This window comes from Aaosphaeria arxii, assembly GCF_010015735.1.
Source record: "Aaosphaeria arxii CBS 175.79 unplaced genomic scaffold BU24scaffold_3, whole genome shotgun sequence".
In the NCBI taxonomy this organism is placed as follows: domain Eukaryota; kingdom Fungi; phylum Ascomycota; class Dothideomycetes; order Pleosporales; genus Aaosphaeria; species Aaosphaeria arxii.
Window position 1 is genome coordinate 217,395 of NW_022983476.1, and position 21,725 is coordinate 239,119.

At 51.0% G+C, this 21,725-nt stretch overlaps 7 protein-coding genes across 7 annotated transcripts; 4 read left to right on the forward strand and 3 right to left on the reverse strand.

The window, feature by feature from the left end:
* Positions 1–380: 380 nt before the first annotated feature.
* Positions 381–2,142, forward strand: BU24DRAFT_477883 (uncharacterized protein; the record flags this gene model as incomplete). Its single annotated transcript, XM_033533012.1, has 1 exon — positions 381–2,142. The coding sequence occupies exon 1, from the start codon at positions 436–438 to the stop codon at positions 2,140–2,142; it is 1,707 nt and encodes a 568-aa protein (XP_033385234.1). The 5' UTR covers positions 381–435.
* Positions 2,143–4,937: 2,795 nt separating this feature from the next.
* Positions 4,938–6,187, forward strand: BU24DRAFT_490168 (NAD(P)-binding protein; the record flags this gene model as incomplete). Its single annotated transcript, XM_033533695.1, has 2 exons — positions 4,938–5,294; positions 5,320–6,187. 2 exons carry the CDS (start codon positions 4,938–4,940, stop codon positions 6,082–6,084), a joined length of 1,122 nt encoding a protein of 373 aa, XP_033385235.1. The 3' UTR covers positions 6,085–6,187.
* Positions 6,188–6,524: 337 nt separating this feature from the next.
* BU24DRAFT_419944 (uncharacterized protein) lies at positions 6,525–7,633 on the forward strand. Its single transcript, XM_033527342.1, has one exon. It carries the CDS (start codon positions 6,726–6,728, stop codon positions 7,218–7,220), a length of 495 nt encoding a protein of 164 aa, XP_033385236.1. The 5' UTR covers positions 6,525–6,725; the 3' UTR covers positions 7,221–7,633.
* Positions 7,543–8,534, reverse strand: BU24DRAFT_140365 (uncharacterized protein). Its single transcript, XM_033521122.1, has one exon. It carries the CDS (start codon positions 8,295–8,297, stop codon positions 7,758–7,760), a length of 540 nt encoding a protein of 179 aa, XP_033385237.1. The 5' UTR covers positions 8,298–8,534; the 3' UTR covers positions 7,543–7,757.
* A 462-nt stretch (positions 8,535–8,996) lies between these two features.
* BU24DRAFT_490171 (glycoside hydrolase family 20 protein) lies at positions 8,997–11,215 on the reverse strand (the record flags this gene model as incomplete). Its single annotated transcript, XM_033533696.1, has 2 exons — positions 8,997–11,089; positions 11,149–11,215. The coding sequence occupies 2 exons, from the start codon at positions 11,213–11,215 to the stop codon at positions 8,997–8,999; spliced, it is 2,160 nt and encodes a 719-aa protein (XP_033385238.1).
* A 1,863-nt stretch (positions 11,216–13,078) lies between these two features.
* BU24DRAFT_140378 (uncharacterized protein) lies at positions 13,079–16,040 on the reverse strand. Its single transcript, XM_033521123.1, has 4 exons — positions 15,507–16,040; positions 14,432–15,441; positions 13,779–14,381; positions 13,079–13,727 (listed from the first exon to the last, which is right to left on the reverse strand). The coding sequence occupies exons 1-4, from the start codon at positions 15,784–15,786 to the stop codon at positions 13,173–13,175; spliced, it is 2,448 nt and encodes an 815-aa protein (XP_033385239.1). The 5' UTR covers positions 15,787–16,040; the 3' UTR covers positions 13,079–13,172.
* Positions 16,041–19,303: 3,263 nt separating this feature from the next.
* On the forward strand, positions 19,304–21,706 carry BU24DRAFT_448695 (V-type ATPase). Its single transcript, XM_033530907.1, has 8 exons — positions 19,304–19,496; positions 19,556–19,640; positions 19,691–19,710; positions 19,764–19,799; positions 19,847–20,008; positions 20,059–20,375; positions 20,427–20,701; positions 20,761–21,706. The coding sequence occupies exons 1-8, from the start codon at positions 19,398–19,400 to the stop codon at positions 21,291–21,293; spliced, it is 1,527 nt and encodes a 508-aa protein (XP_033385240.1). The 5' UTR covers positions 19,304–19,397; the 3' UTR covers positions 21,294–21,706.
* The last annotated feature ends 19 nt before the right edge of the window (positions 21,707–21,725 follow it).

Genomic DNA, 21,725 nt, shown 5'->3' on the forward strand with positions numbered 1-21,725 from the left:
ATAAAATCTGGCTAACGCACTGTTGTAGGCATGAAATGCTAGTGAGGGGCCAGCCCGACGTGCCAACCCTCTGTAGTATTTCATCTCCACAGCTGTACATTAGCGAAGCCATTCCACTGTCAACTAATTGGAATTTCCTCTTGGTTGAATGACTATGTCAGGTACGGAAGAAGGAAGAATCATGAAGACCAGATCGTGGTGTCTGTTAGCCTGTCGTGCCTGCCCATTCCAGAGAAAACAATATCTACTTTTGGCAGTGCCGCACAAAAATGACCCAACACTTTCACTCACTTACCCAACACTTTCACTCGCCTACAAAAGACTTTCACTCGCCTACAAAAGACTTTCACTCGCCTACAAAAGACTTTCACTCGCCTACACAACACTTTCACTCGCCTTTACTTCGTAACTACCTGCATCCTTACGCCACTCAATATGCCGCCGTCACAAGTCTCCTCTAAACGCACTCACAATATCGACACACGCGTGCCGTATCGCACAGGATGGCCAATTCTTCCCGTCCTTCCAGTCCAAGAGACACCCGCGGTCATGCGTCATCATTTCCACCATCCAGATCTCATAATGACTACGATCTTCCGTATATTGGACGAATGCCGTCTACATGAACGAACAATAGGCCTTTGTTACCGTCTTAATAAAGGCGTCTCACGCAATAGGCAGAGACCTACTATGCGTATCGCATGCTCCGTGGAGTCCGACAGGGAAGACACTAGGATTGAAGCAGTCATGGCTATCAAGTCTCTCTTTGAGCAAGAGAATGCAGAGGTAGCGGTTGAGATTATTCGCTATGATGCATACGTTGGATTCCCCACATTCCCTATACTTTCAGAGGACTACCTGATTCTAATATGGAATTCGTTATTCCCTACGCTCGTGAACGAGATTGAGCCTGATCGTGACTGGGTATCTCTGGACCTAGTGAGGCGTGGAGAAGAGAAACAGCCCACCGTCCTTATTAGCGCAAGGGATGCAAACGACCCTTCATGGTGGAACACCAAGCTCCCTATGCTACGCCGCATAATTCCAGTCGATATCGCTCTGGAGCTCCGCTTTGCAGATCCAGTTCACCCAATTTGCAACGAAGACAGTACTGCCAAAGCTGTTTCTGTTATGGACTACCCTATTGTGTCTATGGGACAATCATGCGGCAGCCAGGGCCAAACGGGTGCAGGGACCTTAGGCGGATTTATGGAATTAGAGAGAGATGGAGAGGCCCTAGGTCTCTTCGGACTTACTAACCACCATGTCTTGTGCGGAGACCTTGACCACAGCTTGCCAGGAGAATCGCCAGTTGTTAGCCCTGCCGATATAGATCACGAGAAGACCGAACGAATGCTGGAAAATTCCGTCAATTCCACTCTCCAGATTATTGGAGATCATGTGGAAACTACACAATACAATCCCAGCAAAATGCGAGCCTTGGAGCTGTTGCGGAACCAAGTTTCTAGGACCCAAGGCGACCAAAATACAGTGGCGAACTTTGACAGAAAACTGGGCCATGTCTTTACTTCACAGTTAACAACAGCGCCAAATGAGAAATTCAATCAACGATACCAGCACTTGTTTGGCCCTGAATCTTTCCACGAAAACTTGCCCTGGGCGCTCGACTGGTGCCTAGTTCAATTAGATAAGGCACGAATTTACATAAATTCTGTTCGCACCCCCGTCGAAAATGGAGTGAGATTGCAGACTGGTGCTCCTGCAATTGAGTATTGCAAGATGGACCCTACAAAGAGTTATAAGGTCGTAAAATATGGGCGGACGTCAGGTTGGACAATCGGCGTGGTATCCGCAGTTCGTTCTGTGATAAAACTTTACACGAATACAACAGCAACCCATGAGAGATGGAGTGGGGGATGGAGTGGGAGATGGAGTTTGTGCCATCATGTTGTAGGTCACAAAGGAAGGCCATTCTTAGAGCCTGGCGATTCTGGGGCGATGGTCTTGCTTGACCAGGGCGGCAAAACAAATGCACAGATTGTTGGAATTGGGTTGAGCAGCAACGAAGATATCTCGTACATGAGCCCAATCGACTTGGTAATATACGAGATAGAGAAAAAGACGGCAGCTAACGTTACCGTACCAACATTTGCAGGTGTAGCTCCAGAATCTACGGATTAGCATACCGCACAGATTGAGGGGAAGATGGCTCTATTAAGAGATGTGGGGTATGGAGTAGTGATCCAAATATAGATCCATTCAAAGGTATCATATTTAAGGTTTGAGGAGATATCCTCTCAGTCGAAGGGGGAAGCCGGAAATAGTCGTAGGAAGGCTCGTGAGGTTATTTAACTGACTACAGTGACACTACAGAGGGTAGAATAGGATTATATTAAGAACACTTTTTAAGACTTCGCAATATTACTATTAAATTTCAATACTAATTAATATAATATTATGGATACAAAGGTGCTTGGGTGATGATCATGACGACAGTGGGTGGCCAGGACTATTTCCGACTTCCCCCTTAGGTTGAGAGATATCGTCTTGGTTCAGCAATGCTGTAACTTGCTATCGTATAATTAAATTGCCGAGCCGTACAGATGCCAACGTTTCCTGTACTAATCCACTCCTACAGAGGGCAGGCACATTAGTAGCCTGCTGCTAGTATGGAATTTATACCTACAATCGGACATTAGCAAAACCATTCTACTATCAACTAATTAGAATTTCCTCTTGGTTGAATGGCTATCTTAGGTTAAGATGATACACAAAGACTATCTCGTCGTGTCTAACCTGAAGAAGCAGAATTCAAGCACTGGCCAGGGGGTAGGCGGTCTCGGAGGCCTTTTCCGAGCAAACTCAACAGCAAAGATCAGAGCACAGGTAATGAAACAACAATCACAATGAACTGCATCAGCGATAGGAAGAGTATAAATGGATCGAAGTGGTAGTAAAGAATCTGTAGACAAATAGAAGTGTCAATCTTATGAGCTGCATCAATAGAGCCAGTACCGTATCGAACCATCCACATCAAGAGATCGCTCGTCAGTGACTGAGCTTCGAAGGTTTTCAGCACGAACATGTCTACTACCTATCACATGCGTATGGCCATAAGGTGGAAAGTGGGCGGCTATCATGGGTCTTCCCGCAGTATCAATCGCTGCTGTAGAAGACGCGCAGAACCAAAACACCTTCTAGAAGTCATTGAAGCCGGAACTCACAAAGTTTCTTGCTCTAAGCAGAAAAACGTCCAATGGAACGACATTGAATAATCGGAACAGATCCAATTGGGGCTCGCAATATATCCTACCCATGTCAGTGCGGCTTTCTGACGGCCGTCAGTGCCATAGGAAATCCGACCAGCAGCTGTCCCACCAGTTCCTTCGGAACGACAACCTCGGCGATTGGAAATTTGACCGAAATCCGGGGATAGATCCAAACACAGATTGATCCAAAGCTATCCTATTCAGGACTTGAGAGTGACTACACAGTACATCAATCAATCACAGTGATCCCCACGCCAACTTTGACACATGCTAGACTAGTGGATAGGTCTTAGCAGCGGCGATGAGAGGAGGACTTGAAATGCAGAAGATCACTTTCCTTGGTAACAGCCGCGATGACCTTCACGTGTTTGTTATGGTCGCCTCGATAGCAGTAGCAGGGAGGCGTGGGGTTCTTCCAATGTGGCCATAACATTGAACATCTATTCTAGAATATGGGCATATGGTAAAATATACTAAAAGCTAATACTACACACTTCAGAAGTAACGGAAATACAAAGCATATACAATACAAGAAAGAGGATGCCATGCATGGAACGCAATATCTTATACTGTTCTGGAGCGCCAATCTTTAATCTATAGGCACATAGCCAGTTCTTTGAGATTGAGACACCAATCCCACATTTCGCATCGCGTTCGCATCGCAGAAAACTCGGCATAGACTGAATGTTGCCGGTATCATTTCAATGAATTTTGACCGTGATTGGAGGGAAATATCCAAATTGATCACACCCATAGTCTTCTGCAAAGGCTTGAAAACTTCTCTTAGAACGGCATAGTATCGTGCAAATTGCTGACGGTTAATGAAAGAGACTGTATGCGAACTGTGGATCTAAGCAGGTATACCGCATGCCGAAGCCGTCGTTCTATTTTCTCAACTATGTCTTTCGCCGCCACAAGCCTGCACGTGTGAGGCTGTAATGGTATCCGGAGCCGCAAGTGTACCCGTTTGATCCACTATTTGTCCCAGGCCAGAGCCGCCAGACATTGCGCCTGAGGAGCGTTTTGCTTCTTTGCCCCAAGAGAGACGTGGGGAGTCGTGGAGAGTCGTGGCGGAAGGGGAAATTTACCCCGGAGGTGCAGAATATGATGCGAACGGATCCCACGCCATCCCTGCACTCGACAAGACACCACCGCATCGGCTCCACACCGCCTGCTCACCATCATCCACTATCGTCCACTATCGTCCACTATCGCGCGCCAACGACGGAATTGATCTCGATGCTGGGGCATCCTCCTCAATTCGGGTGATGGGGCTCTGGAGTGTACCAAAAATGAAGCTACAGTTTTCCCCGGATCAGAGGAATCTGGAGATTGTCGGCGCTGCTCCATTGCAGACATGGAGGTACGCTACCCGACCCACGCGTAGAACATGGCAATCCATTGACGGCCGACTAGACAGATTTCGTGCGGCCTTGCACAACGTGGGCAAGAGGATTCTATGTCAGCGCCGGCTTTTGATCGCCCTTGAGCTTGCATCCACACCGACGAGTACCTGGACAGAGTGCCTGAGTGGACCCTGTACGTGCTACGCACACACCATAAACTTTTCTGGAGCCGTACAGCTCTGCCTATTTCAAGCTCGAAGCTCGCTGTTCACATCTTCCTGTCAAGCTCTCTCAAATCTCACACCACTCTCGTTCCATCTTTCTCAATTGCTCCTTGTTGATTCAATTGTTCTCATCCACCATGGCCCCTACCATCCGTCGTCTCCAAGTTGCCGTTTCCGGCCTTGGCCGCATGGGCGCTCGTCACGCAAACCACTTCCTCCACCGAACCCCCAAGGCGGAGCTCGTTGCTGCTTTCTCTCCCGAGCCAAGGGAGATTGAGTGGGCAAGGGAGCACCTTGAGCCATGGGGCGTGAAGCTCTACACCGACTACGATGAGATGCTCAAGCACGAGGGTCTCGAGGCCGTCTGCGTCGCAACCGCCACCACGGTGCACGCTGAGCAGACCATCAAGGCCATTGAGGCCCACAAGCACGTCCTTTGCGAGAAGCCTCTGAGCACCAAGCACGATATTTTACGTACACCTCTAATCGACCATGTCATTCTCAACTAATAATCCACAGTCTCAAAAAGTTTTCGACACTGCCCGTCGCTACCCCGACGTCAAGGTCATGTGCGGTTTCTCCCGCCGATTCGACGCCTCCTACCGCAATGCGTACGAGATCACAAAGAAGGGTGACATCGGAAGGCCCACCATCCTTCGCTCGCAGACTTGCGACAAGTATGACCCCTCCGGTTTCTTCGTTGCCTACGCCGAGTTCTCCGGCGGTATCTTTGTGGACTGCAACATCCACGATATCGACCTTGCCCTCTGGTTCTTCTCCATTGATGGCAACCTTCCCAAGGTCAAGAGTGTCGTCGCTTTCGGTGTCACCGCTCTCGAGCCTGACCTAGCCAAGCATGGCGATGTTGACAACGGTGTCGGTGTTGTTGAGTTCTTCGACGGACAGATCGCATACTTCTACAGCTCCCGCATGAACGCACCTGGTCAGCACGACATGACCGAGATCATCGGCACCACCGGCAAGCTCGCCGTCAACTCCAACCCTACCACTGGTCTCCTCGAGTCTCACAGGCCCGATGGTATCCAAAGGGACATTCCCCAGAACTACTACGAGCGCTTCGAGCAGGCTTTCGTCGAGGAGGCACGTGAATTCACCGATGCCGTCCTTGAGAACAAGCAGCTCCCCATTGATCTCGAGAGCAGCGTCGAGGCTGTCCGCATCGGTGTCGCTCTCCAGGAGTCGCTCAGGTCTGGAAAGAAGATCTGGTTCGACCGCGAGGGTAAGCGTGTTGACCAGGATGGCCAGGCAAAGGCCAGGTTGTAAGAAGTATATTCCCCCGATTCGTTATGCCCCTGAAGTTTACGACTCTTGAAACATATCATATAGATATCAGTTAGATTTTAATGTCAAAAGCATTGTTAGAGCGATTGAAATATTTGACAACTTTGAAAATATCATGACCAGTATGACGTAGTTGTTGACAGACCGTCCATGCACCTACCCAAACTACGGAAAATATTGTGAACTGAACAGGTCTGCATTGCCTTATGACTGTGCATAATATGTTCAACTCAGTATCCCTTCCACGCGTGAAGACAACATTTGATTCAGATAATTTCACAACTTTCACCATTGAAGATCTTCACCCAGCCAATTGCCGACGATTCCGCTTGGTCGGCATAAGCGGGATCTGCGCCAAGGTGTCCGTGCACGAGCTTTTGCACGACTTTCTAATGTCATGTTCACAATCTACAATTCAATCGGCGGAAAGGCAGACATGCCCGCACAATACCAAACATAACTATCGAATGAAAGAGACATAGCACAATCGAAATCTCACGCCGCAATTGCATGGCAGAACAATTGATCACCACCAACCTTTCATCCTAAGGACACTCCCATCCACCTCCGCACATAACACACCCCAAACTCCGCACATTCAACCATACACAAACCCACACACCATGTTCCAATCCCTCCTCCGGCTCCTCGGCCGCGCGCCCAAAAACACCCTCCCTCCCTTCGACTTCAAACGGAACCGGTACCCCGCGATCAAGAAGTGGCCGCCGAACCTGCGCGAGCTCACCGAGAAGCAGCAGTTCCGCTTCGAGCGCAAGTTCAAGCGCCGACTGCGTCTGAAGTCGATAAAGCCGACGTGGAATAAGTGGGTGAAGATCGTGCAGTGGAGTCTGATTGGCGGGGTCACGGTGTATGCGGTCTTCTTCTATGATTTCAGGAAGGATCCTATGAATCCGAGACCTGGGGAGCAGCCGTTTGATTGGTTGAGGGCGTGGACGAGGGAGAAGTTGGGGGGCGTTTGGTCGGTGGGGAGTGGGAGTTCGACGATAGGGGAGAGAGGGCAGAGGAGAGTGTTGGAGGAGGAGTTGGAAGTGAGGAAAGAGGGGGATGTTCTGCCGGCTGGATATGAGGAAGCTGTAGGAAAAAGGCGAGGAACATGAGCAGATTTGAGACAATGATACCCATCGACCGGAAGTCGGGCACCTCGCTATGTTTTCTGGAATCGAACATATCGATATTGTGGCCTTCTGCCAATGTCAGAAACATGACACGACCAGCGTACCCTGGATATCACTGCGACAATCTTCCACCGTTGCAAAGCAATACCTAGGCGGCTCCCTGGACGTTACATGCCACGAGCCCTAAGGTGTTCATGACATGCTATCGCGGAGACAACAAACTGGGCGCCTCCAGGAACGAAACCAAGCAAGAGTTAACGACAGCGTTCTTCACTATATCCAGCCAGGTCTCGAAGGAGTTGCCAGTCTTCTTCTTGTAAATATTGGTATATGTAAAACAAAGGAAATGTACAATAAGTAAAATCAAATCAAAGAGTTCGGCAGACATGCCAAAACGCATCTAAAGTGCAGAAAGACCATGTCATCTCCACCACCAATCACAAAACTACCCAAAATGACCATAACCCTACCCAACCACTGCATCACCATCACCTCAACCTCGATCTAAACCATTCTATATCACCTCACAACCTCCTCCCCACTAACCAAACACAACACCGGCACCCCAATCTCCCCTTTCCCACCCCCATCCCACCTCCCCTCCTCCTTCTTCCTCTCCACATACTCCCTCGCCTTCCCATCAACCTCCTCCCACTCCCCCAACCCCCTAACCACGCCCTCTCCCCTCCTCAAACCCCCAATCACATCCCTCACCCACGACCTGCACGAAAACCCCCCATCCCCATCAACCGATACCCCCTTAACCACCTCCTCCAGCCTACCCACCTTCAAAACCTTCGCGACAACCACGCAGACCAACAACCGAGGATCACGGCTCACGTCGTCCAATTCGTCTCGCTCAAAGCGCCAGGGCTGCGAGAAGGACGAGTCGCCGGGGAGCACTTGCAGAGTGTTCTTGACGTGGTATTTTGTCGCTGCGGGGGTGAAGGGGGAGTTGGGGGTGGGTTTGGGAATGAGGAGGAGGGCGTAGTGGTAGGTTGTTGGGTGCTTGGGGCGGGCGTAGAGGGCGAGGGCTAGGCGGGGTTTGTTGCGGGTCATTGTATGGGGGTTTGTGGTATTTTTGAGGTTGATGGATTGGGTATGTAAGGTTGATGGTGGGGTTGGGGGTAGGATTAGGGTGTTGGAGGGGATGGGCAGTGTGGCTTTGCAAAAGGTCGTGAGTCTGTCTTTGAGGACTTTGAATGGAAGTTCACATTGTGTTATTCCACGGCGGCGTTGTGTTCGTGAATGGTGACTCGCGAAGTGGTGAAGCGTTGGGTTGTTGTTTCCAAAGCTTAGGGTGTTTACGAAGTATTCCCGGGGTATGGGATGCGGGTTGTTCCATCATTGGGGCTCCGATGTTGATGCATCTACGCCACGTTATTGCAGCAATCCAATGTCCATTGTGCCAAATGGATTTTGGGTGAGATTTTTTATATCGTTCCAGACTGCCTAACAACAATACTATCCGAAACTCAAATACCGCAATTTTCCTCAAGTTTTGTCCATCTATTCAATCGACATCAAACGGCGATTACAATTTGGAAGCTTTTGATAAAGACCAATGATATGAACCACAATATAAATCACACATTAATCCAATTCACAACCCCTAGCCGAACCAAGAATGACTATATATTTCTCCTCCATCAACAAGAGCCCTATCTCTATCACACTGCCAGTAGACATTAATTTCCAAACAAACTTAACACCCCCTCACACCACCATATCCCTTAAAGATACGACCAGCAGTTCCACTTACGACCCATCAACCAACGCAACCCCAAAAACCTCACCCTCCCACCCAGCATCCCTCCCTCCCACCCTCCTCACCGGCGCCTCAAACGGCATACCCGCCCACGCCACCTCCCTCCCATAAATCCCCAACCTCACCGTGAACTCCTCCTCCGTCCCTCCGTCCACCCTCGCAAACGTCCTATTTCCCCTCCCCACGACCTCAAGATCGATCTTCGTGTCGAGGGGCAGGGTGGAATTGAGGCTGTAGTAGTACCCGCTGGCGAAGAACGTGATGTTGGGCGTGAGAAGGAGCGTGGAGTCCCGGCCGGAGATGAGTGTTGCGTTTTCAGGGTTCGTGAGGGCGGAGATGAGGAGGGAGAGGGTGAGGGTGTAGTTTCTGCCCTTTGAGGAGAGGGGGGTATCGAGGGAGCAGGTGGAGGTGATGTTGAGGGAGCCGGAGGGCGTGAGGGGGCAGTCTGTGGTCCCGTCGTAGGCGTTGCCAGAGGTGTCTGGGACGACGTTGCTTGGGGAAGTGTGCTTTGTGGGTGGTGTGGAGAGAGTATAGTTGAGGATTGTGGGTGACTTCGAAGGGATTTTGCGTTCGAGGTTTTGGCCGGGGATGGAGGCGTGGAGGGATGAGAGTGTGGTGTAGAACTCTGCGGAGGTAATGTCTCCGCCCCATTGCTTGTCGGCGAGGGCGGGGATTGCTTCACGCCATGCGTAGTATGCTTCAGAGTAGACGGTGGCAGTCGGTCCGTGGTCGTTCCAGAGTGGAGCTGTATGGCCCAGAACGCGAGGCTCGTCACGGGCGGGATTGTTGGACGCGTTGAATCGGTCGAAAATATTTGGGTACCAAAGACTTCCTCCGTTCTCCGGGTTTCCCAAGAACGTAGCAGAGACGTTGGGAGAAGTTGGATATGGAACCGGCCACTTCTGAACAGCGTAGAATGTATCATCCGAATTGACTACCGAGTAGTCATTCAAGATGTAATCGTACAGCGGGTTATCCTCAAAGAACGCCCAATGCTGTATCGTGACATTCTTATAAATGTTGACGTACCCAGGCTCCGTATAATTCGGAGGAAACGTGCCCCATATCCTAATAGACTTATCAGCCGTCGTGCGTACATGGTCCGCCATAGCATTAACAAAGACATTATAATCATTAACCTCCGCGGTATACTCATCCGCACCAATATGCACCGTCTTACTCTTGAACCACGGCAAAAATGTACTCCAGACGCCCTTGATTGTAGGAATCGTATCCGGATGCGAGATGTTAAGCAAACTGAGGTCGTCCGCAAGACCCAGTTCAGGTTTCCACTGCACGAAAACGAGCGCGTGGCCTGGTGCTTCTATCTCGGGGATGATGGTGACGCCGCGGGCCGCACAGGACGTCTGGATATCGTGGAACTGGTCCTCCGTGTACGACTCGTTCTTGTATTGGTTCAAGCCTTCGAGTTCTTTGGCGTCGGACCATAGGCGGAATCTTGCGTATAACGCCAGCGACTGTTCTCGCGTGTAGTTCTCATTGTTGTACAGGTTGTCGCTGAGGTGGAGGTGGAAGGTGTTCTGCTTGAAGAACGACATGTACGCACACATCTCGATCAGGAAGTCAGGAGGGTAGTAATGCCGTCCGGCGTCCAGCATCATGCCTCGGAGACCCCATCCCGGAGTGTCGTTGACGGTGCCAAAGGGGAGAGACCCGTTATTCAGGACGGCTTGCTGGATGATCGTACGGGTGCCCCACCATACTCCTAGGGGACTTGCGCCCGTGACTGTGATGCCAGACGATGATGTCGATAGAGTGTAGCCCTCGGAGGATTCGCGACCAGCTGCGTCGTGATAATCGGCTGGATCGCCCAGTGTGAGAAAAATTGTGCTCGTCGACTCGTTGACACCGCCTTGCTTGATTGGAATACTCCAATTCAGCTCTTCTAGATCAGAAGAAAAAGTCTTCGCGAATTCCTCCAACGTCGGTGGGATGAGCGTCTCGCCCTTGTCGTTCACCGAATCCGCATACCGTCCGTCGACGACAATGGCCTCCACATTGCTCAGGGAAAATCGACCTGCGGCAGGAACAAGTGGTATAGTCGGTATCCCCACCGATCTCGCTTCAATCAAACAGTCAGCCGTTAACATCTACATACGATTCTCGAGGAATCACACTCACCTCGCACCACCGTCGCCGCCACAAAGATTCCCAACCACAACCAAAAGTTCTTTAGCCTCACCGTCATACCGTTCTAGATCCCTTTTTTTATTTTCGTCCAATTTCTCCCAGTCCCTTGTTTCTCAATTGACGTGAATGTATCCCTTTTCACTCCAAACTCTCTGTTCCCAGGCGCATGCATAGCCCGACATCGCGAGCAGCGCAGACAGTAGTTCATATACACACCACCACCACACCCATGCATCCATTCCCCGTCACTCTACACCCCAGTAAGTAAAAAACCCCACAAGAGAACCCCACGACGTCATCGCCGTGCGGAGATAAAAGCATACCATACCACGCCGTCCCACTTTTCTCTCGTTGTATATCGACTGAGCGGCACCGCCCGCTGCATGTAACTGTAACGTGGTCCAGGGATCTCTCCAACTGAGAGAGGGGGTACATGTATTATGAATCTACAGGCAAAGATCGTCGGTGGAAAGGCAGGCCTGGGGGTCGCTGCTGTGTTAGGTTAAGGGCAATTTAATTAATTGATTAAGTCCCCTCTTCCCTTTCAAGGAGGTCGATGTCAGAGATGTTCGAAGACGCTAAGTCGAAATGTGGAAAATAAATAGATAATAGGTAGGTGTTTAAGACGGAAAATAAAGCGGAATAAAAACCACCCATTGACAAGGGCAAGTAGGTTTTACGATGGGATATAAATATCAATAAGCACCTTAAAAGACTTACTCGTTCATTCAAATAATAAAGCAGGTAGTCGTAGCAGCGACGGAGGATCGTCAAAACAACCCCTCATCATCGATAAGAACATCAAAACATCAAAGCACACAAACCCAACATTCACAGCCATTTCATGTTTTATTGAACAAGTCATAACGTCTTTAAATTTTCTCCCCTAGTTAAACAACTCGAACAGGTAAAGTAACGCAGGGATTCCTTCCGTCCGTCGGGACCTCGCTCACACACACACAGTCACGCACAAACAGACAGCAGCCCTTATGAGGCGCTCGTCAGTCGTGGCGGGAGTAGTAGAAGTGGCCTTCTTGAATTAACACATCATCCGTCCCGGACCCAGAATCCCGCGTTTTTCCCATTCCCGCCATCTTGGAAAAAAGGCCGAAAGGGAGGGGGGTGGCGATTTCGCATCATCAAACCCATACAAAGGAAAAAAAACCGTTCTCTCTAGAGCGCGTGGTAAGAAAAACATTTGGGCAAGGAAAAGAGGAATGGAAAGGGACAAAAGCAGCAAACGGCAGATTTGTCGAGCGGAACCTCGAATAAACAGGAGAGGAAGGAGACAGTGTGACAGCAGTAGCGATGACCAGGAAATGGGCTGGTGTGAGTGGGGAGGAACAACATGGAGAAGAAGGGTACTTTGAACTTTTTGATATCTGCGCCACTATCGCTGCCCCAATATCCAACTTTGGGGGGATTCACGGGGCGAGACATTTGGTCACAAAAGTCTTTCCCACTTCCTCTCCCTCTCCCCTCTCTTTTGTGTCCAGCGCGTAATGTACAAGAAATTATGTAACCAGCAGAGAGGAAGACGCAACAGACACTCTTCATTCTCTCTCCTGTCCAGAAAATAGAGAGCCGAATAACCAGAAAGGCGGCAAACGAGATTTGGAAAGCTGAGTGGGAATAGATAGAAGAATGACGGATGAAGATGATGATGATGCGCAAATGCCCCTGGAAAATTCGACAACAAAAGCAAGGAAGCAACGGCAGTAAGAATTTGAAACCCTGCCCAACAGACGCCTGGTCGGAGGAGAACCGCCGGGGAAAGAATAAATCAGAGTGTCCGCCCGAAACCGTCAACTTTGGAGATTGAAACATACGAGCTCCAGATATATATGAATAGGACACGATGGAGAAGCCTCTGGATATTTAGTAATAGGAGGAAACGCCGCGCTATATGGAAAAAAATGCAAGACAGGATGGGGACGAGTCGCCCAGGGTGCGCGGATGGCTGAGTGGTCGAGATCCGGGCCAGGGAGTTGGATACATCGCTCAGGACGTCAGCCTCAGTTGTTGCTGCCCTTTATCCTCTTGTTTCCGCCCATTCGAGGGCTTGGTTTGACCTTCTGGGCACCGTTCACTTCGGCTCCGCCACCGTCATCGACGTCCACCTTCACGGTACTCCTCCGCCTCTTGTTGCCGGCGCTTGGAGACGTATTCTGGCCGACGGCGTTGCCTTGTTGGCTGAGCGAGCTTTGCATGGGATGCGATGCCGGAGACGGGGTGTGGCTCGAATTCATCAGATGAGGCGAACCCGTCATCCCGTTGGGCAAGAGAGAGTTGGACATGGCTGGGGACATGAATTGAGGGCCTCCTGGTTGACCTGGGCCTGATGGCGTTCGTGCACCGGGAGCCATGCCGGGCTGGGGAGGTTGCATTCCTTGGTTCGGGGGCATGTTGACCATCTGAGGATGCGCGCCCGGCCCAGCTTGTTGCGCCATTGTTGGGTTGGAAACCGACATGGCCTGAACCCAATGTGACATGGCCTGTATGGGGTCGAACTGAGGGTTCTCCTGGTAGTGGGTCATGACGTTGGTCATATTGTTCATGGTCTCGTTGATCTACGTTGTGTCAGTAAACCACCTAGTAGAGGCAGATTCTCTTTGACATACTTCAAGGTAGTTCTGGAGGGCGGCGGGGATCCCGAATTCGGATATCTTGACCATGGGGATGTCGGACTTCTTCAAAATGGGCTCCATGCTTTCGCTGAGAAGACGTTGTTGTTGCTGCTGCCTCGCCTTGGATGACTTATTCATCTTGGGAGAGGCCGTCTGACTCAATTGACTTGGTGATGGCTGAGCGAAGAGTGACTCCAGGGATGAACGGTGAAGATACTGGGAGTGCTCTTCCATGTCGAACTGTAGCCATTCCATCTTGTCAGAGCCTGTCCAGAAAGCGGTCAATTTGCCCCGGCAGACAACCTGGATCGGACAAGCCCCCTTGTACGTGTAGATGAATTTGGCCCGATCGCAAGTGACCTTGACTTCTGACTGTATGGTCTTCTCGTTCGCTCCGTCGATAGTGATCTGCAGATTCTCTACTTCGGTATTGAACTGTGTATAGAGGTATCGGGGTAATGAGCCATACACAATCTCAAACATCTTAGTTCCGTGAGTGTGGTCTGACCATAGCGTATGGAGGAACGAGCCGCTTTCGGTGAAGAATCGAGCTACAAAGTTTTGCCAGTATTCAATTGAATTGACACCTCGGGAAGTCTAGTCCTCTGTTAGTCGCAAGACCTTCGTGTTGTTGCGATAAAACTTACACTGAATCGGGATAATTGATCGACAAAGTTCAACAACTTGAGGGTTCCTTGCCCGTTGGATGATCTAGGCATCATGGCCAGACGTGCCTGTGATGCTTGAGCTTGAGCTTGAGCTTGAGCGTGAGCATGTGCCTGCGCCTGAGCTTGCGCTTGCGCTTGTGCCTGGGCTTGAGCTTGAGCTTGTGCCTGGGCTTGGGCCTGCGGCGGACCTTGAGGTGCCTGCTGGCCTTGTTGACCTTGCTGGCCTGGCTGACCTTGAGGCATGCTGGGATTTCGTTGCTGCATCTGCGGATTTGGCGGTTGTTGATTTGGTTGCTGAGGTCCGTTTGGTGGCTGGTTTTGAGCGGGTGTTGGTTGCGGAGGTTGAGGACCCGGTTGAGGCTGTTGTTGGGGTGTGGATTGAGGGGCAGGAGATGCTTGTCCTTGATGACTCCCGACGGCCGAGGGAGGGCGAAGAGGGGTTTGCTGAGGTTGTGTTGTCGTAGGGGGCCCTTGGCTGCCGGACTGACTGTGATTGCTCGACTGCGACTGGGCGTGCTGCATGGCAATGGCGTGTTGCTGCATCTGCGCTTGTTGAGCATGAGCAGCCTGCTGAGCTTGGGCCTGGGCAGCTGCCATAGCTTGCGCTTGGGGATTTCCCGTAGCCTGTTGTGCCTGTTGTGCCTGCTGAGCCTGCTGCTGTTGCTGTTGCTGTGCATGTTGTTGCTGTGCTTGCTGTGCTTGTTGTGCCTGCTGGGTTTGCTGCTGATGTTGCATCTGCGATATTTGCATTTGCTGACGAAGATGCGCAGGCAGATTGACAAAAGGCGCGCCCATGTTCTGCTGCATGAGCTGTTGCGGATTCATTCCGCCCATGTTTGGGAAACCCATACCCATACCGTTATGTTGTTGTTGTTGCTGCTGCTGCTGTTGCTGCTGCTGCTGCTGTTGTTGTGCCATCATCTGCTGCTGTCGTATATATGCTTGTTGGGCATTGTGAGTTCTCTGTTGCATGAGTTGCTGGGGGTTCACTGGTGATGGCCATTATGTTAGCATTGTGATGTGTGGATTGGGTACGGAAGAGGGTTGTTCTTACTCTGCATGTGTCCATGTTGCTGCTGCTGCTGTTGCTGGAACATGTGCGCCTGCTGCGGCTGCAGATGTGAAAGTGCATGCGCACTCGGACCGACGCCCGGTGGCATTCCTGCCATCATGGGGCCGGCATGAGCAGCTGGTCCACCTGGACCCGATGCTCCTGGGTGCATCTGCATGCCCTGAGGCATGCCCGGATGGCCAGGATTCGGACCTGGCGCACCCATGGGATGGGCATGTGGCATTCCCGGATTTTGCATGCCGGGATAGCTTGTGGTCATCATCTTGTTCGCAATAACCAACAGCGAACCGCGACCTGGGGAGGTCCTGCGAGCTTTCGATCGAGGCGATTCGTGGTTACTTCCAACTTGTCGCGGAGGCGCGAAACAGGGGAGGTACTATCCAAGGGTCGACGTCGCCGGGGAAGGGTCGATGGCGAGAAGGAATCCAAATATACTACAGAACATGCATGCCCAATAGGGGATCTATGAAGCGTGGAATATCGCTAGGCGTAAGATGAGGGTGCGATGGGAAGCCTTCCCAGTTTGCGAACCCGACGAGATATCGTTCTCGACCAACTATTACAGGCGTGCGCGTTATTAGAGGAGTCTACCCAGCGACTGGGAGATGAAAGCGATGGAGACGGAGTCGAGCCTGTCGTTGATGGCTAGGCGTGAGATGATGGAGATGGGGTTGGTGGTGTTAGTGATGGTGACGATGATGATGATGGGAGGATGAAGTGGTGGAGTGCCCACCGGCAAGTGCCGGGGCCGCGAAGAGTCGAACGAGGAGGATGCGCGATCGCGAAGACGACTGCGCGCGCGATCAACCAGCGATGGATGAGGCGACGAGAGAGAACTCCGTGTGTCGATGGGAGTTAAGGATGATGGGTCGCGGTGGAGGCGGTGGTGGAAGTAGTGGTGTTGGTGGTGTTGTCGCGCATGCGTGTCGGTGGAGAGTCGCGCGGCGTCGGATGGGGAGCGAGCGAGCGAGCGAGATTCGGCCGCGTGAGAGAGACGAGGAGGAGCAGGAGGAAGAGGAGGATAGGGTAAGGCAGGGCAGGGCAGGGCAGGGCAGGGTAGGGTACGAGCAGATGGGCAACAGGGACAGAGCCAGGCTCGGGTGTGCAATAATAATGGGGGCGGGCTTCCTAGTCCTCTAGTTCTAGTACCTCGAAGATACAGATACTGTGGTAGAGATAGGAATAGGGTAATAAAGTACGACTGTACGAGTAGTGTACTCTGTACTCCGTAGTGTACCCTTAAAAGACTTAAGAGTAATGCTGGTGTAGCGTACCGTAGCGTGTACGGCGTGGTCGTGTCCGTGGCCGTAGGAATAGAAGAAGAAGAAGAAGAAGAAGAAGAAGAAGAAGAAGAAGAAGAAGAAGACAACGACAGTGACGATGAAGAAGAAGAGCGAAGCAAGATAAAGGAAATAGAGAGTGAAGTGACAAAGTGTACGAGTATGATGGCAGGAAAGCGGCGCGCGATGGGATTGGGATTATTGGGATGGGATTGGGATTGGGGAGTCGGATTATTGGGATTTGGGATTTGGGATGGGGGATGGGGGATGTGGCGGCCGGGAGTGGACGTTCGATCGTCAGGCCCCGTAAAAGGTAATAATAAAGTGTGCACAAGTGGGCTTTTCTTTCCGACTCACCTCACTCAACTCACACTCTCGATCTTGTGCCTCTCTATCTGTCGACTGTCAGATATCCACGAAGGAGTGGAGACGAGGAAGACGGGAAGAGGAGGAAAAAAGGAGGATGAAGAGGAGGAGGAAGAAAAGCAAGTTGGGAGGACGATAGATTGGATTGGGTGTTCACTGTTGGTTGGGTGCTGTTTTGTTTTTTTTTGGTAATTATCGTAATCTATTATCTTTATTTCCCAATCCGATATGGTGGGTGAGAATATTCTCAGTCTTCTCCTTTTCTCAACATTGGCGTGAACCGTGGATTGGTGTAATCTACCACGGGTCTGCACCTGTTGGGAACGGATTCAACTGACACATATCACTGACTAACCTCATCCATCTTCACTACCAGTCTCAACTCGACTCCAGAACCAGGGGAAAGCACATGGCTGCACCACAACGATGCACCTATACCCCAGATGACGATGGAAAAATGATGAGTTGTCTGTTGTTCCTCGGGTTGTTGAGGTGGTTTTCTCTGTTCTTAACCCAACTTGTCCGGATCGATCTGATAGAATATGAGGTGGTTGAAATTAATTACCGCTTGCCCGGATGTTGATTGGTCTGCCAAGCCCCGCCCCACGTGCCACCTAAAAACCCAGCAAGCTTTGTGATTTCTGACCTCGCCAGCTTCAAATCTTTTGATCCATTCACTCCGTCAACCATCATCTCCATCTTCCTCCCTTTCCCTTTAAATACCTTCCTCTCCCTCTTCTTCCATCACTCCAACTTGCATTTCCCTCTTCCCTTCTCCCTCTTCTTGTTCGCCTAGTAGCATCATTCGTGATGTAGCTCAATCGTTATGCGCCTGCTGGCCAGTTACTGTTGCTGCTGCCGCGACGTCAACAATTTGCGCCGCCAACGTATCAGGCTGGCGGCGCGTTTTAGATCTCAGTAAGTCCTGCTCTAGTTTTATCTTCATCTCCTTTCTTAGGATCACCTGGAGTGATGCTAGTTTAACTTGTTCTTCTTTTCCCAACCGATTCGACCTTGAAGAAAATCAGTCTGTCCGGGCGCCTTTCGCAGGGCGCCTGCTACTTGCCAGTAATTTCGTCTGACCTCCCTCACACTATCACGTCTTGTTCATCATCAGCATGGCCATCAATAGATTGCTGACCGCAAACAAGCAGATTCAGATCCAATGCAATGTTGCATTTCCGACCTCCATCTTAGAGTCCTCCACACGTACCAGGAATCCTCAATCGTATCAACTCGCTCTATAAACGTGACTTCGTACGCTTGGGGATATTCATGGCACGGAGAGAAAGACCTAGATGGCAGGAAAGGAGACCATCACGATGGTGGTGAATTTGGTGATGCTGATTGACTTATTCACTTCTCTAACCAGGCTCTCATTGCTTTACTCCTACTCAATGGTCAGTACAACATTTTTATTTCACCTCACCCCTATTTCATGATGAAAACTTTTCCACATTCGCAGTTTCCACGCTAGCCATCGCCGTAATCCCTACATAGATGGACGATGAGCGTAATAACCTTCCTTGGATGTCTGACTACATTCCACCAACTGTCTTCTTTTATCAGAGCTCATTGGTAGTCATCACACTGACATGGAAAAACAGGTCTATCTCATTGCGTCACGCATGTTGCGCAATTGCTGGCTGAAGGGTTCTGGATCAGTAGAATCTACATGGTGGTTGAACCACCACATTGACGATGATGGGGTGCAGGTAACTTCAGATGACGACCTGGTCAGTTCTATAGAAATAGTATCAATAGTATTTGGAAAGATCTTTACCTTGCCCAATCCCGTGTGTCATACGTTGTAATCATCAAGCGGGATCTATCCAGCAACGTGAAGACACTGCATTTATCCGTGTAGCCGTCCCTTGACAGACACAATGTCTATTGTAGTCGCACTAGAATCCTGTATATACCTTGTGCAACGATGAATACAAATGTTTTCGACTTCTTACCTGCGCGTTCTTTTCCAAGTTCCCAACGATGAAAGTCTCACGACGTTGCTCGTCCTGCCGATCAGTCTCGGCTTAGTCATGTCATGTGGCAGAGCTGTGACCAGGGTTATGAGATAGTTAGCGGTAGGCAGAGCTCCGACGAACGTCACTTCGCCTGCACAGCTTCACGAACGACCACCCCGCGAACGATTACTGCCACCGCGGCCCCCCATCCAGCATCTCGAGCGACCCCAACATAGACCGAAGTCGCTCAATTATCCGCCGTCATGTCTGAGACTGTCGACCCCCGCATGATGTCCGTAACCCCCAGGTTACGGTACAACACCATTGGTGGCATCAACGGACCATTGGTCATTCTCGAGAGCGTGCGTAGCTTTGGAAGTCGAAGAAGGGATACGGAGAAGCTTACAAGAATGCGTGACAGGTCAAATTCCCCAAGTTCAACGAGATTGTGTCCTTGACGCTTCCTGATGGAACGGAGCGGTCTGGTCAAGTCTTGGAGGCCCGAGGTAGGATAAGCAACCTCTCCATTTGTTGGCAGCACTGACAAGGACATTAGGAAACAAGGCCGTTGTACAGGTACTTGAAGGACGTTTCAATTAGGAAGAGTTTGTGTTCTGATGATGCTCTAGGTCTTCGAGGGCACCTCCGGTATCGATGTCAAGAAGGTGCGCGATCCCATTTCCACCCCGACGAACACAGCTGACGGCCACAGACAAAAGTCGAGTTCACCGGTCACAGTTTGAAGCTCGGTGTGTCCGAGGACATGTTGGGTCGTATCTTCGACGGATCTGGTAGGGCTATTGATAAGGGACCCAAGGTCCTTGCGGAGGACTACTTGGATATCAACGGTAGTCCCATCAACCCATACTCTCGTGTAAGCAATACAGGCAAGACAGACTTGAACTTTGGACTGATAGCGACAAGGTGTACCCCGAGGAAATGATCTCGACCGGTATCTCCGCCATTGATACCATGAACTCCATCGCTCGTGGTCAGAAGATCCCCATCTTCTCCGCCTCCGGTCTCCCCCACAACGAAATCGCTGCGCAGATTTGTCGACAGGCTGGCTTGGTCGGAAAGCCTACGAAGGGTGTGCACGATGACCACGATGAGAACTTCTCCATCGTTTTCGGTGCCATGGGTGTCAATTTGGAGACCAGCCGATTCTTCACACGTGATTTCGAGGAGAACGGCAGTATGGAACGTGTCACTTTGTTCTTGAACTTGGCCAACGATCCTACGTGAGTATTGAATGTATCGAGGTATTCTGCATTGGCTAACATCTTCCGCAGTATCGAGCGTATCATCACACCTCGTCTTGCCCTTACCACGGCCGAATACTACGCCTACCAGCTCGAGAAGCACGTTCTCGTCATTCTTACTGATTTGTCGTCCTACTGCGACGCTCTTCGTGAGGTCTCAGCTGCCCGTGAAGAAGTGCCAGGTCGCCGTGGTTACCCCGGTTACATGTACACGGATTTGTCGACCATCTACGAGCGTGCCGGACGTGTTGAGGGCCGAAACGGTTCCATTACCCAGATCCCCATTCTCACTATGCCTAACGATGGTGCGTATCTTCTGCATCTTCATCGCTATTTATTCATACATTCGCTAACTACTCAACAGATATCACACATCCCATCCCCGATTTGACCGGCTACATCACGGAGGGCCAGATCTTCATCGACCGTCAGCTCGACAACAAGGGCATCTACCCGCCCATCAACGTCCTCCCCTCCCTCTCCCGACTCATGAAGTCCGCCATCGGCGAGGGCCGCACGCGCAAGGACCACGGCGACGTCTCCAACCAGCTCTACGCCAAGTACGCCATCGGCCGCGACGCAGCCGCCATGAAAGCCGTCGTCGGCGAGGAGGCCCTCTCCTCCGAAGACAAGCTGTCGCTCGAGTTCCTCGAGAAGTTCGAGAAGACGTTCATCGCACAGAGCCCCTACGAGAGCAGATCGATCCACGAGTCCCTCGACCTCGCCTGGTCCCTCCTCCGCATCTACCCCAAGGAACTCCTCAACCGCATCCCCGCAAAGGTCCTCGACCAGTACTACCAGCGCAAGCGCGACGAGGGTGAGCGCAAGAAGAAGCCTGCAACCAAGGACGCGAAGGACAACTCCGGCGAGCAGGGCGAGAACCTCATCGACGTTTAAAGGTCTCTCCATCCCCCCGTCTCTCTCCCACACATACATACATAAACCCACCCACACACCCGCGCGCTCGCCCCCATGTAAAGAAGCAACAGAAGGAACGATGGAAAGATGGAATCGAAGGAATTGGAATCGGAAGGTGATATAGAAATTCTATGCTAAGGTCGCGCAAACCAAACCTTTTTTTTATATTTGAATTGTTGTACTCGAAATATGCAAACGGGGAATCTTATGCGTAATCTTGATATCATCTTCGTCGTTTGCCTCCTCATCCCCTTTGACTGAACACAAATTTATCGGAGACATGTCGATCTATTCTCCTTTTGGCACGAATGAATTCGGGGGCTGAGTGGGTAGAAGATGGAGGAATGGATTGATGATGACCTCACGTGTTACGACCTCGCCGCCCTCGCCGCAATCTTACAGCATCACGTT

Coding starts and splice junctions, on each gene's coding strand:
- BU24DRAFT_419944 (XM_033527342.1), top strand. CDS start 6,726: ATGTTCCAATCCCTCCTCCGGCTCCTCGGCCGCGCGCCCAAAAACACC.
- BU24DRAFT_140378 (XM_033521123.1), bottom strand. CDS start 15,786: ATGATGACCACAAGCTATCCCGGCATGCAAAATCCGGGAATGCCACAT. Junction 14,382..14,431: donor ATCAATTATCCCGATTCAGT/GTAAGTTTTATC, acceptor ACAGAGGACTAG/ACTTCCCGAGGTGTCAATTC. Junction 13,728..13,778: donor CCCTCCAGAACTACCTTGAA/GTATGTCAAAGA, acceptor GACACAACGTAG/ATCAACGAGACCATGAACAA.
- BU24DRAFT_448695 (XM_033530907.1), top strand. CDS start 19,398: ATGTCTGAGACTGTCGACCCCCGCATGATGTCCGTAACCCCCAGGTTA. Junction 19,497..19,555: donor CATTGGTCATTCTCGAGAGC/GTGCGTAGCTTT, acceptor AATGCGTGACAG/GTCAAATTCCCCAAGTTCAA. Junction 19,711..19,763: donor GAAACAAGGCCGTTGTACAG/GTACTTGAAGGA, acceptor ATGATGCTCTAG/GTCTTCGAGGGCACCTCCGG.
- BU24DRAFT_140365 (XM_033521122.1), bottom strand. CDS start 8,297: ATGACCCGCAACAAACCCCGCCTAGCCCTCGCCCTCTACGCCCGCCCC.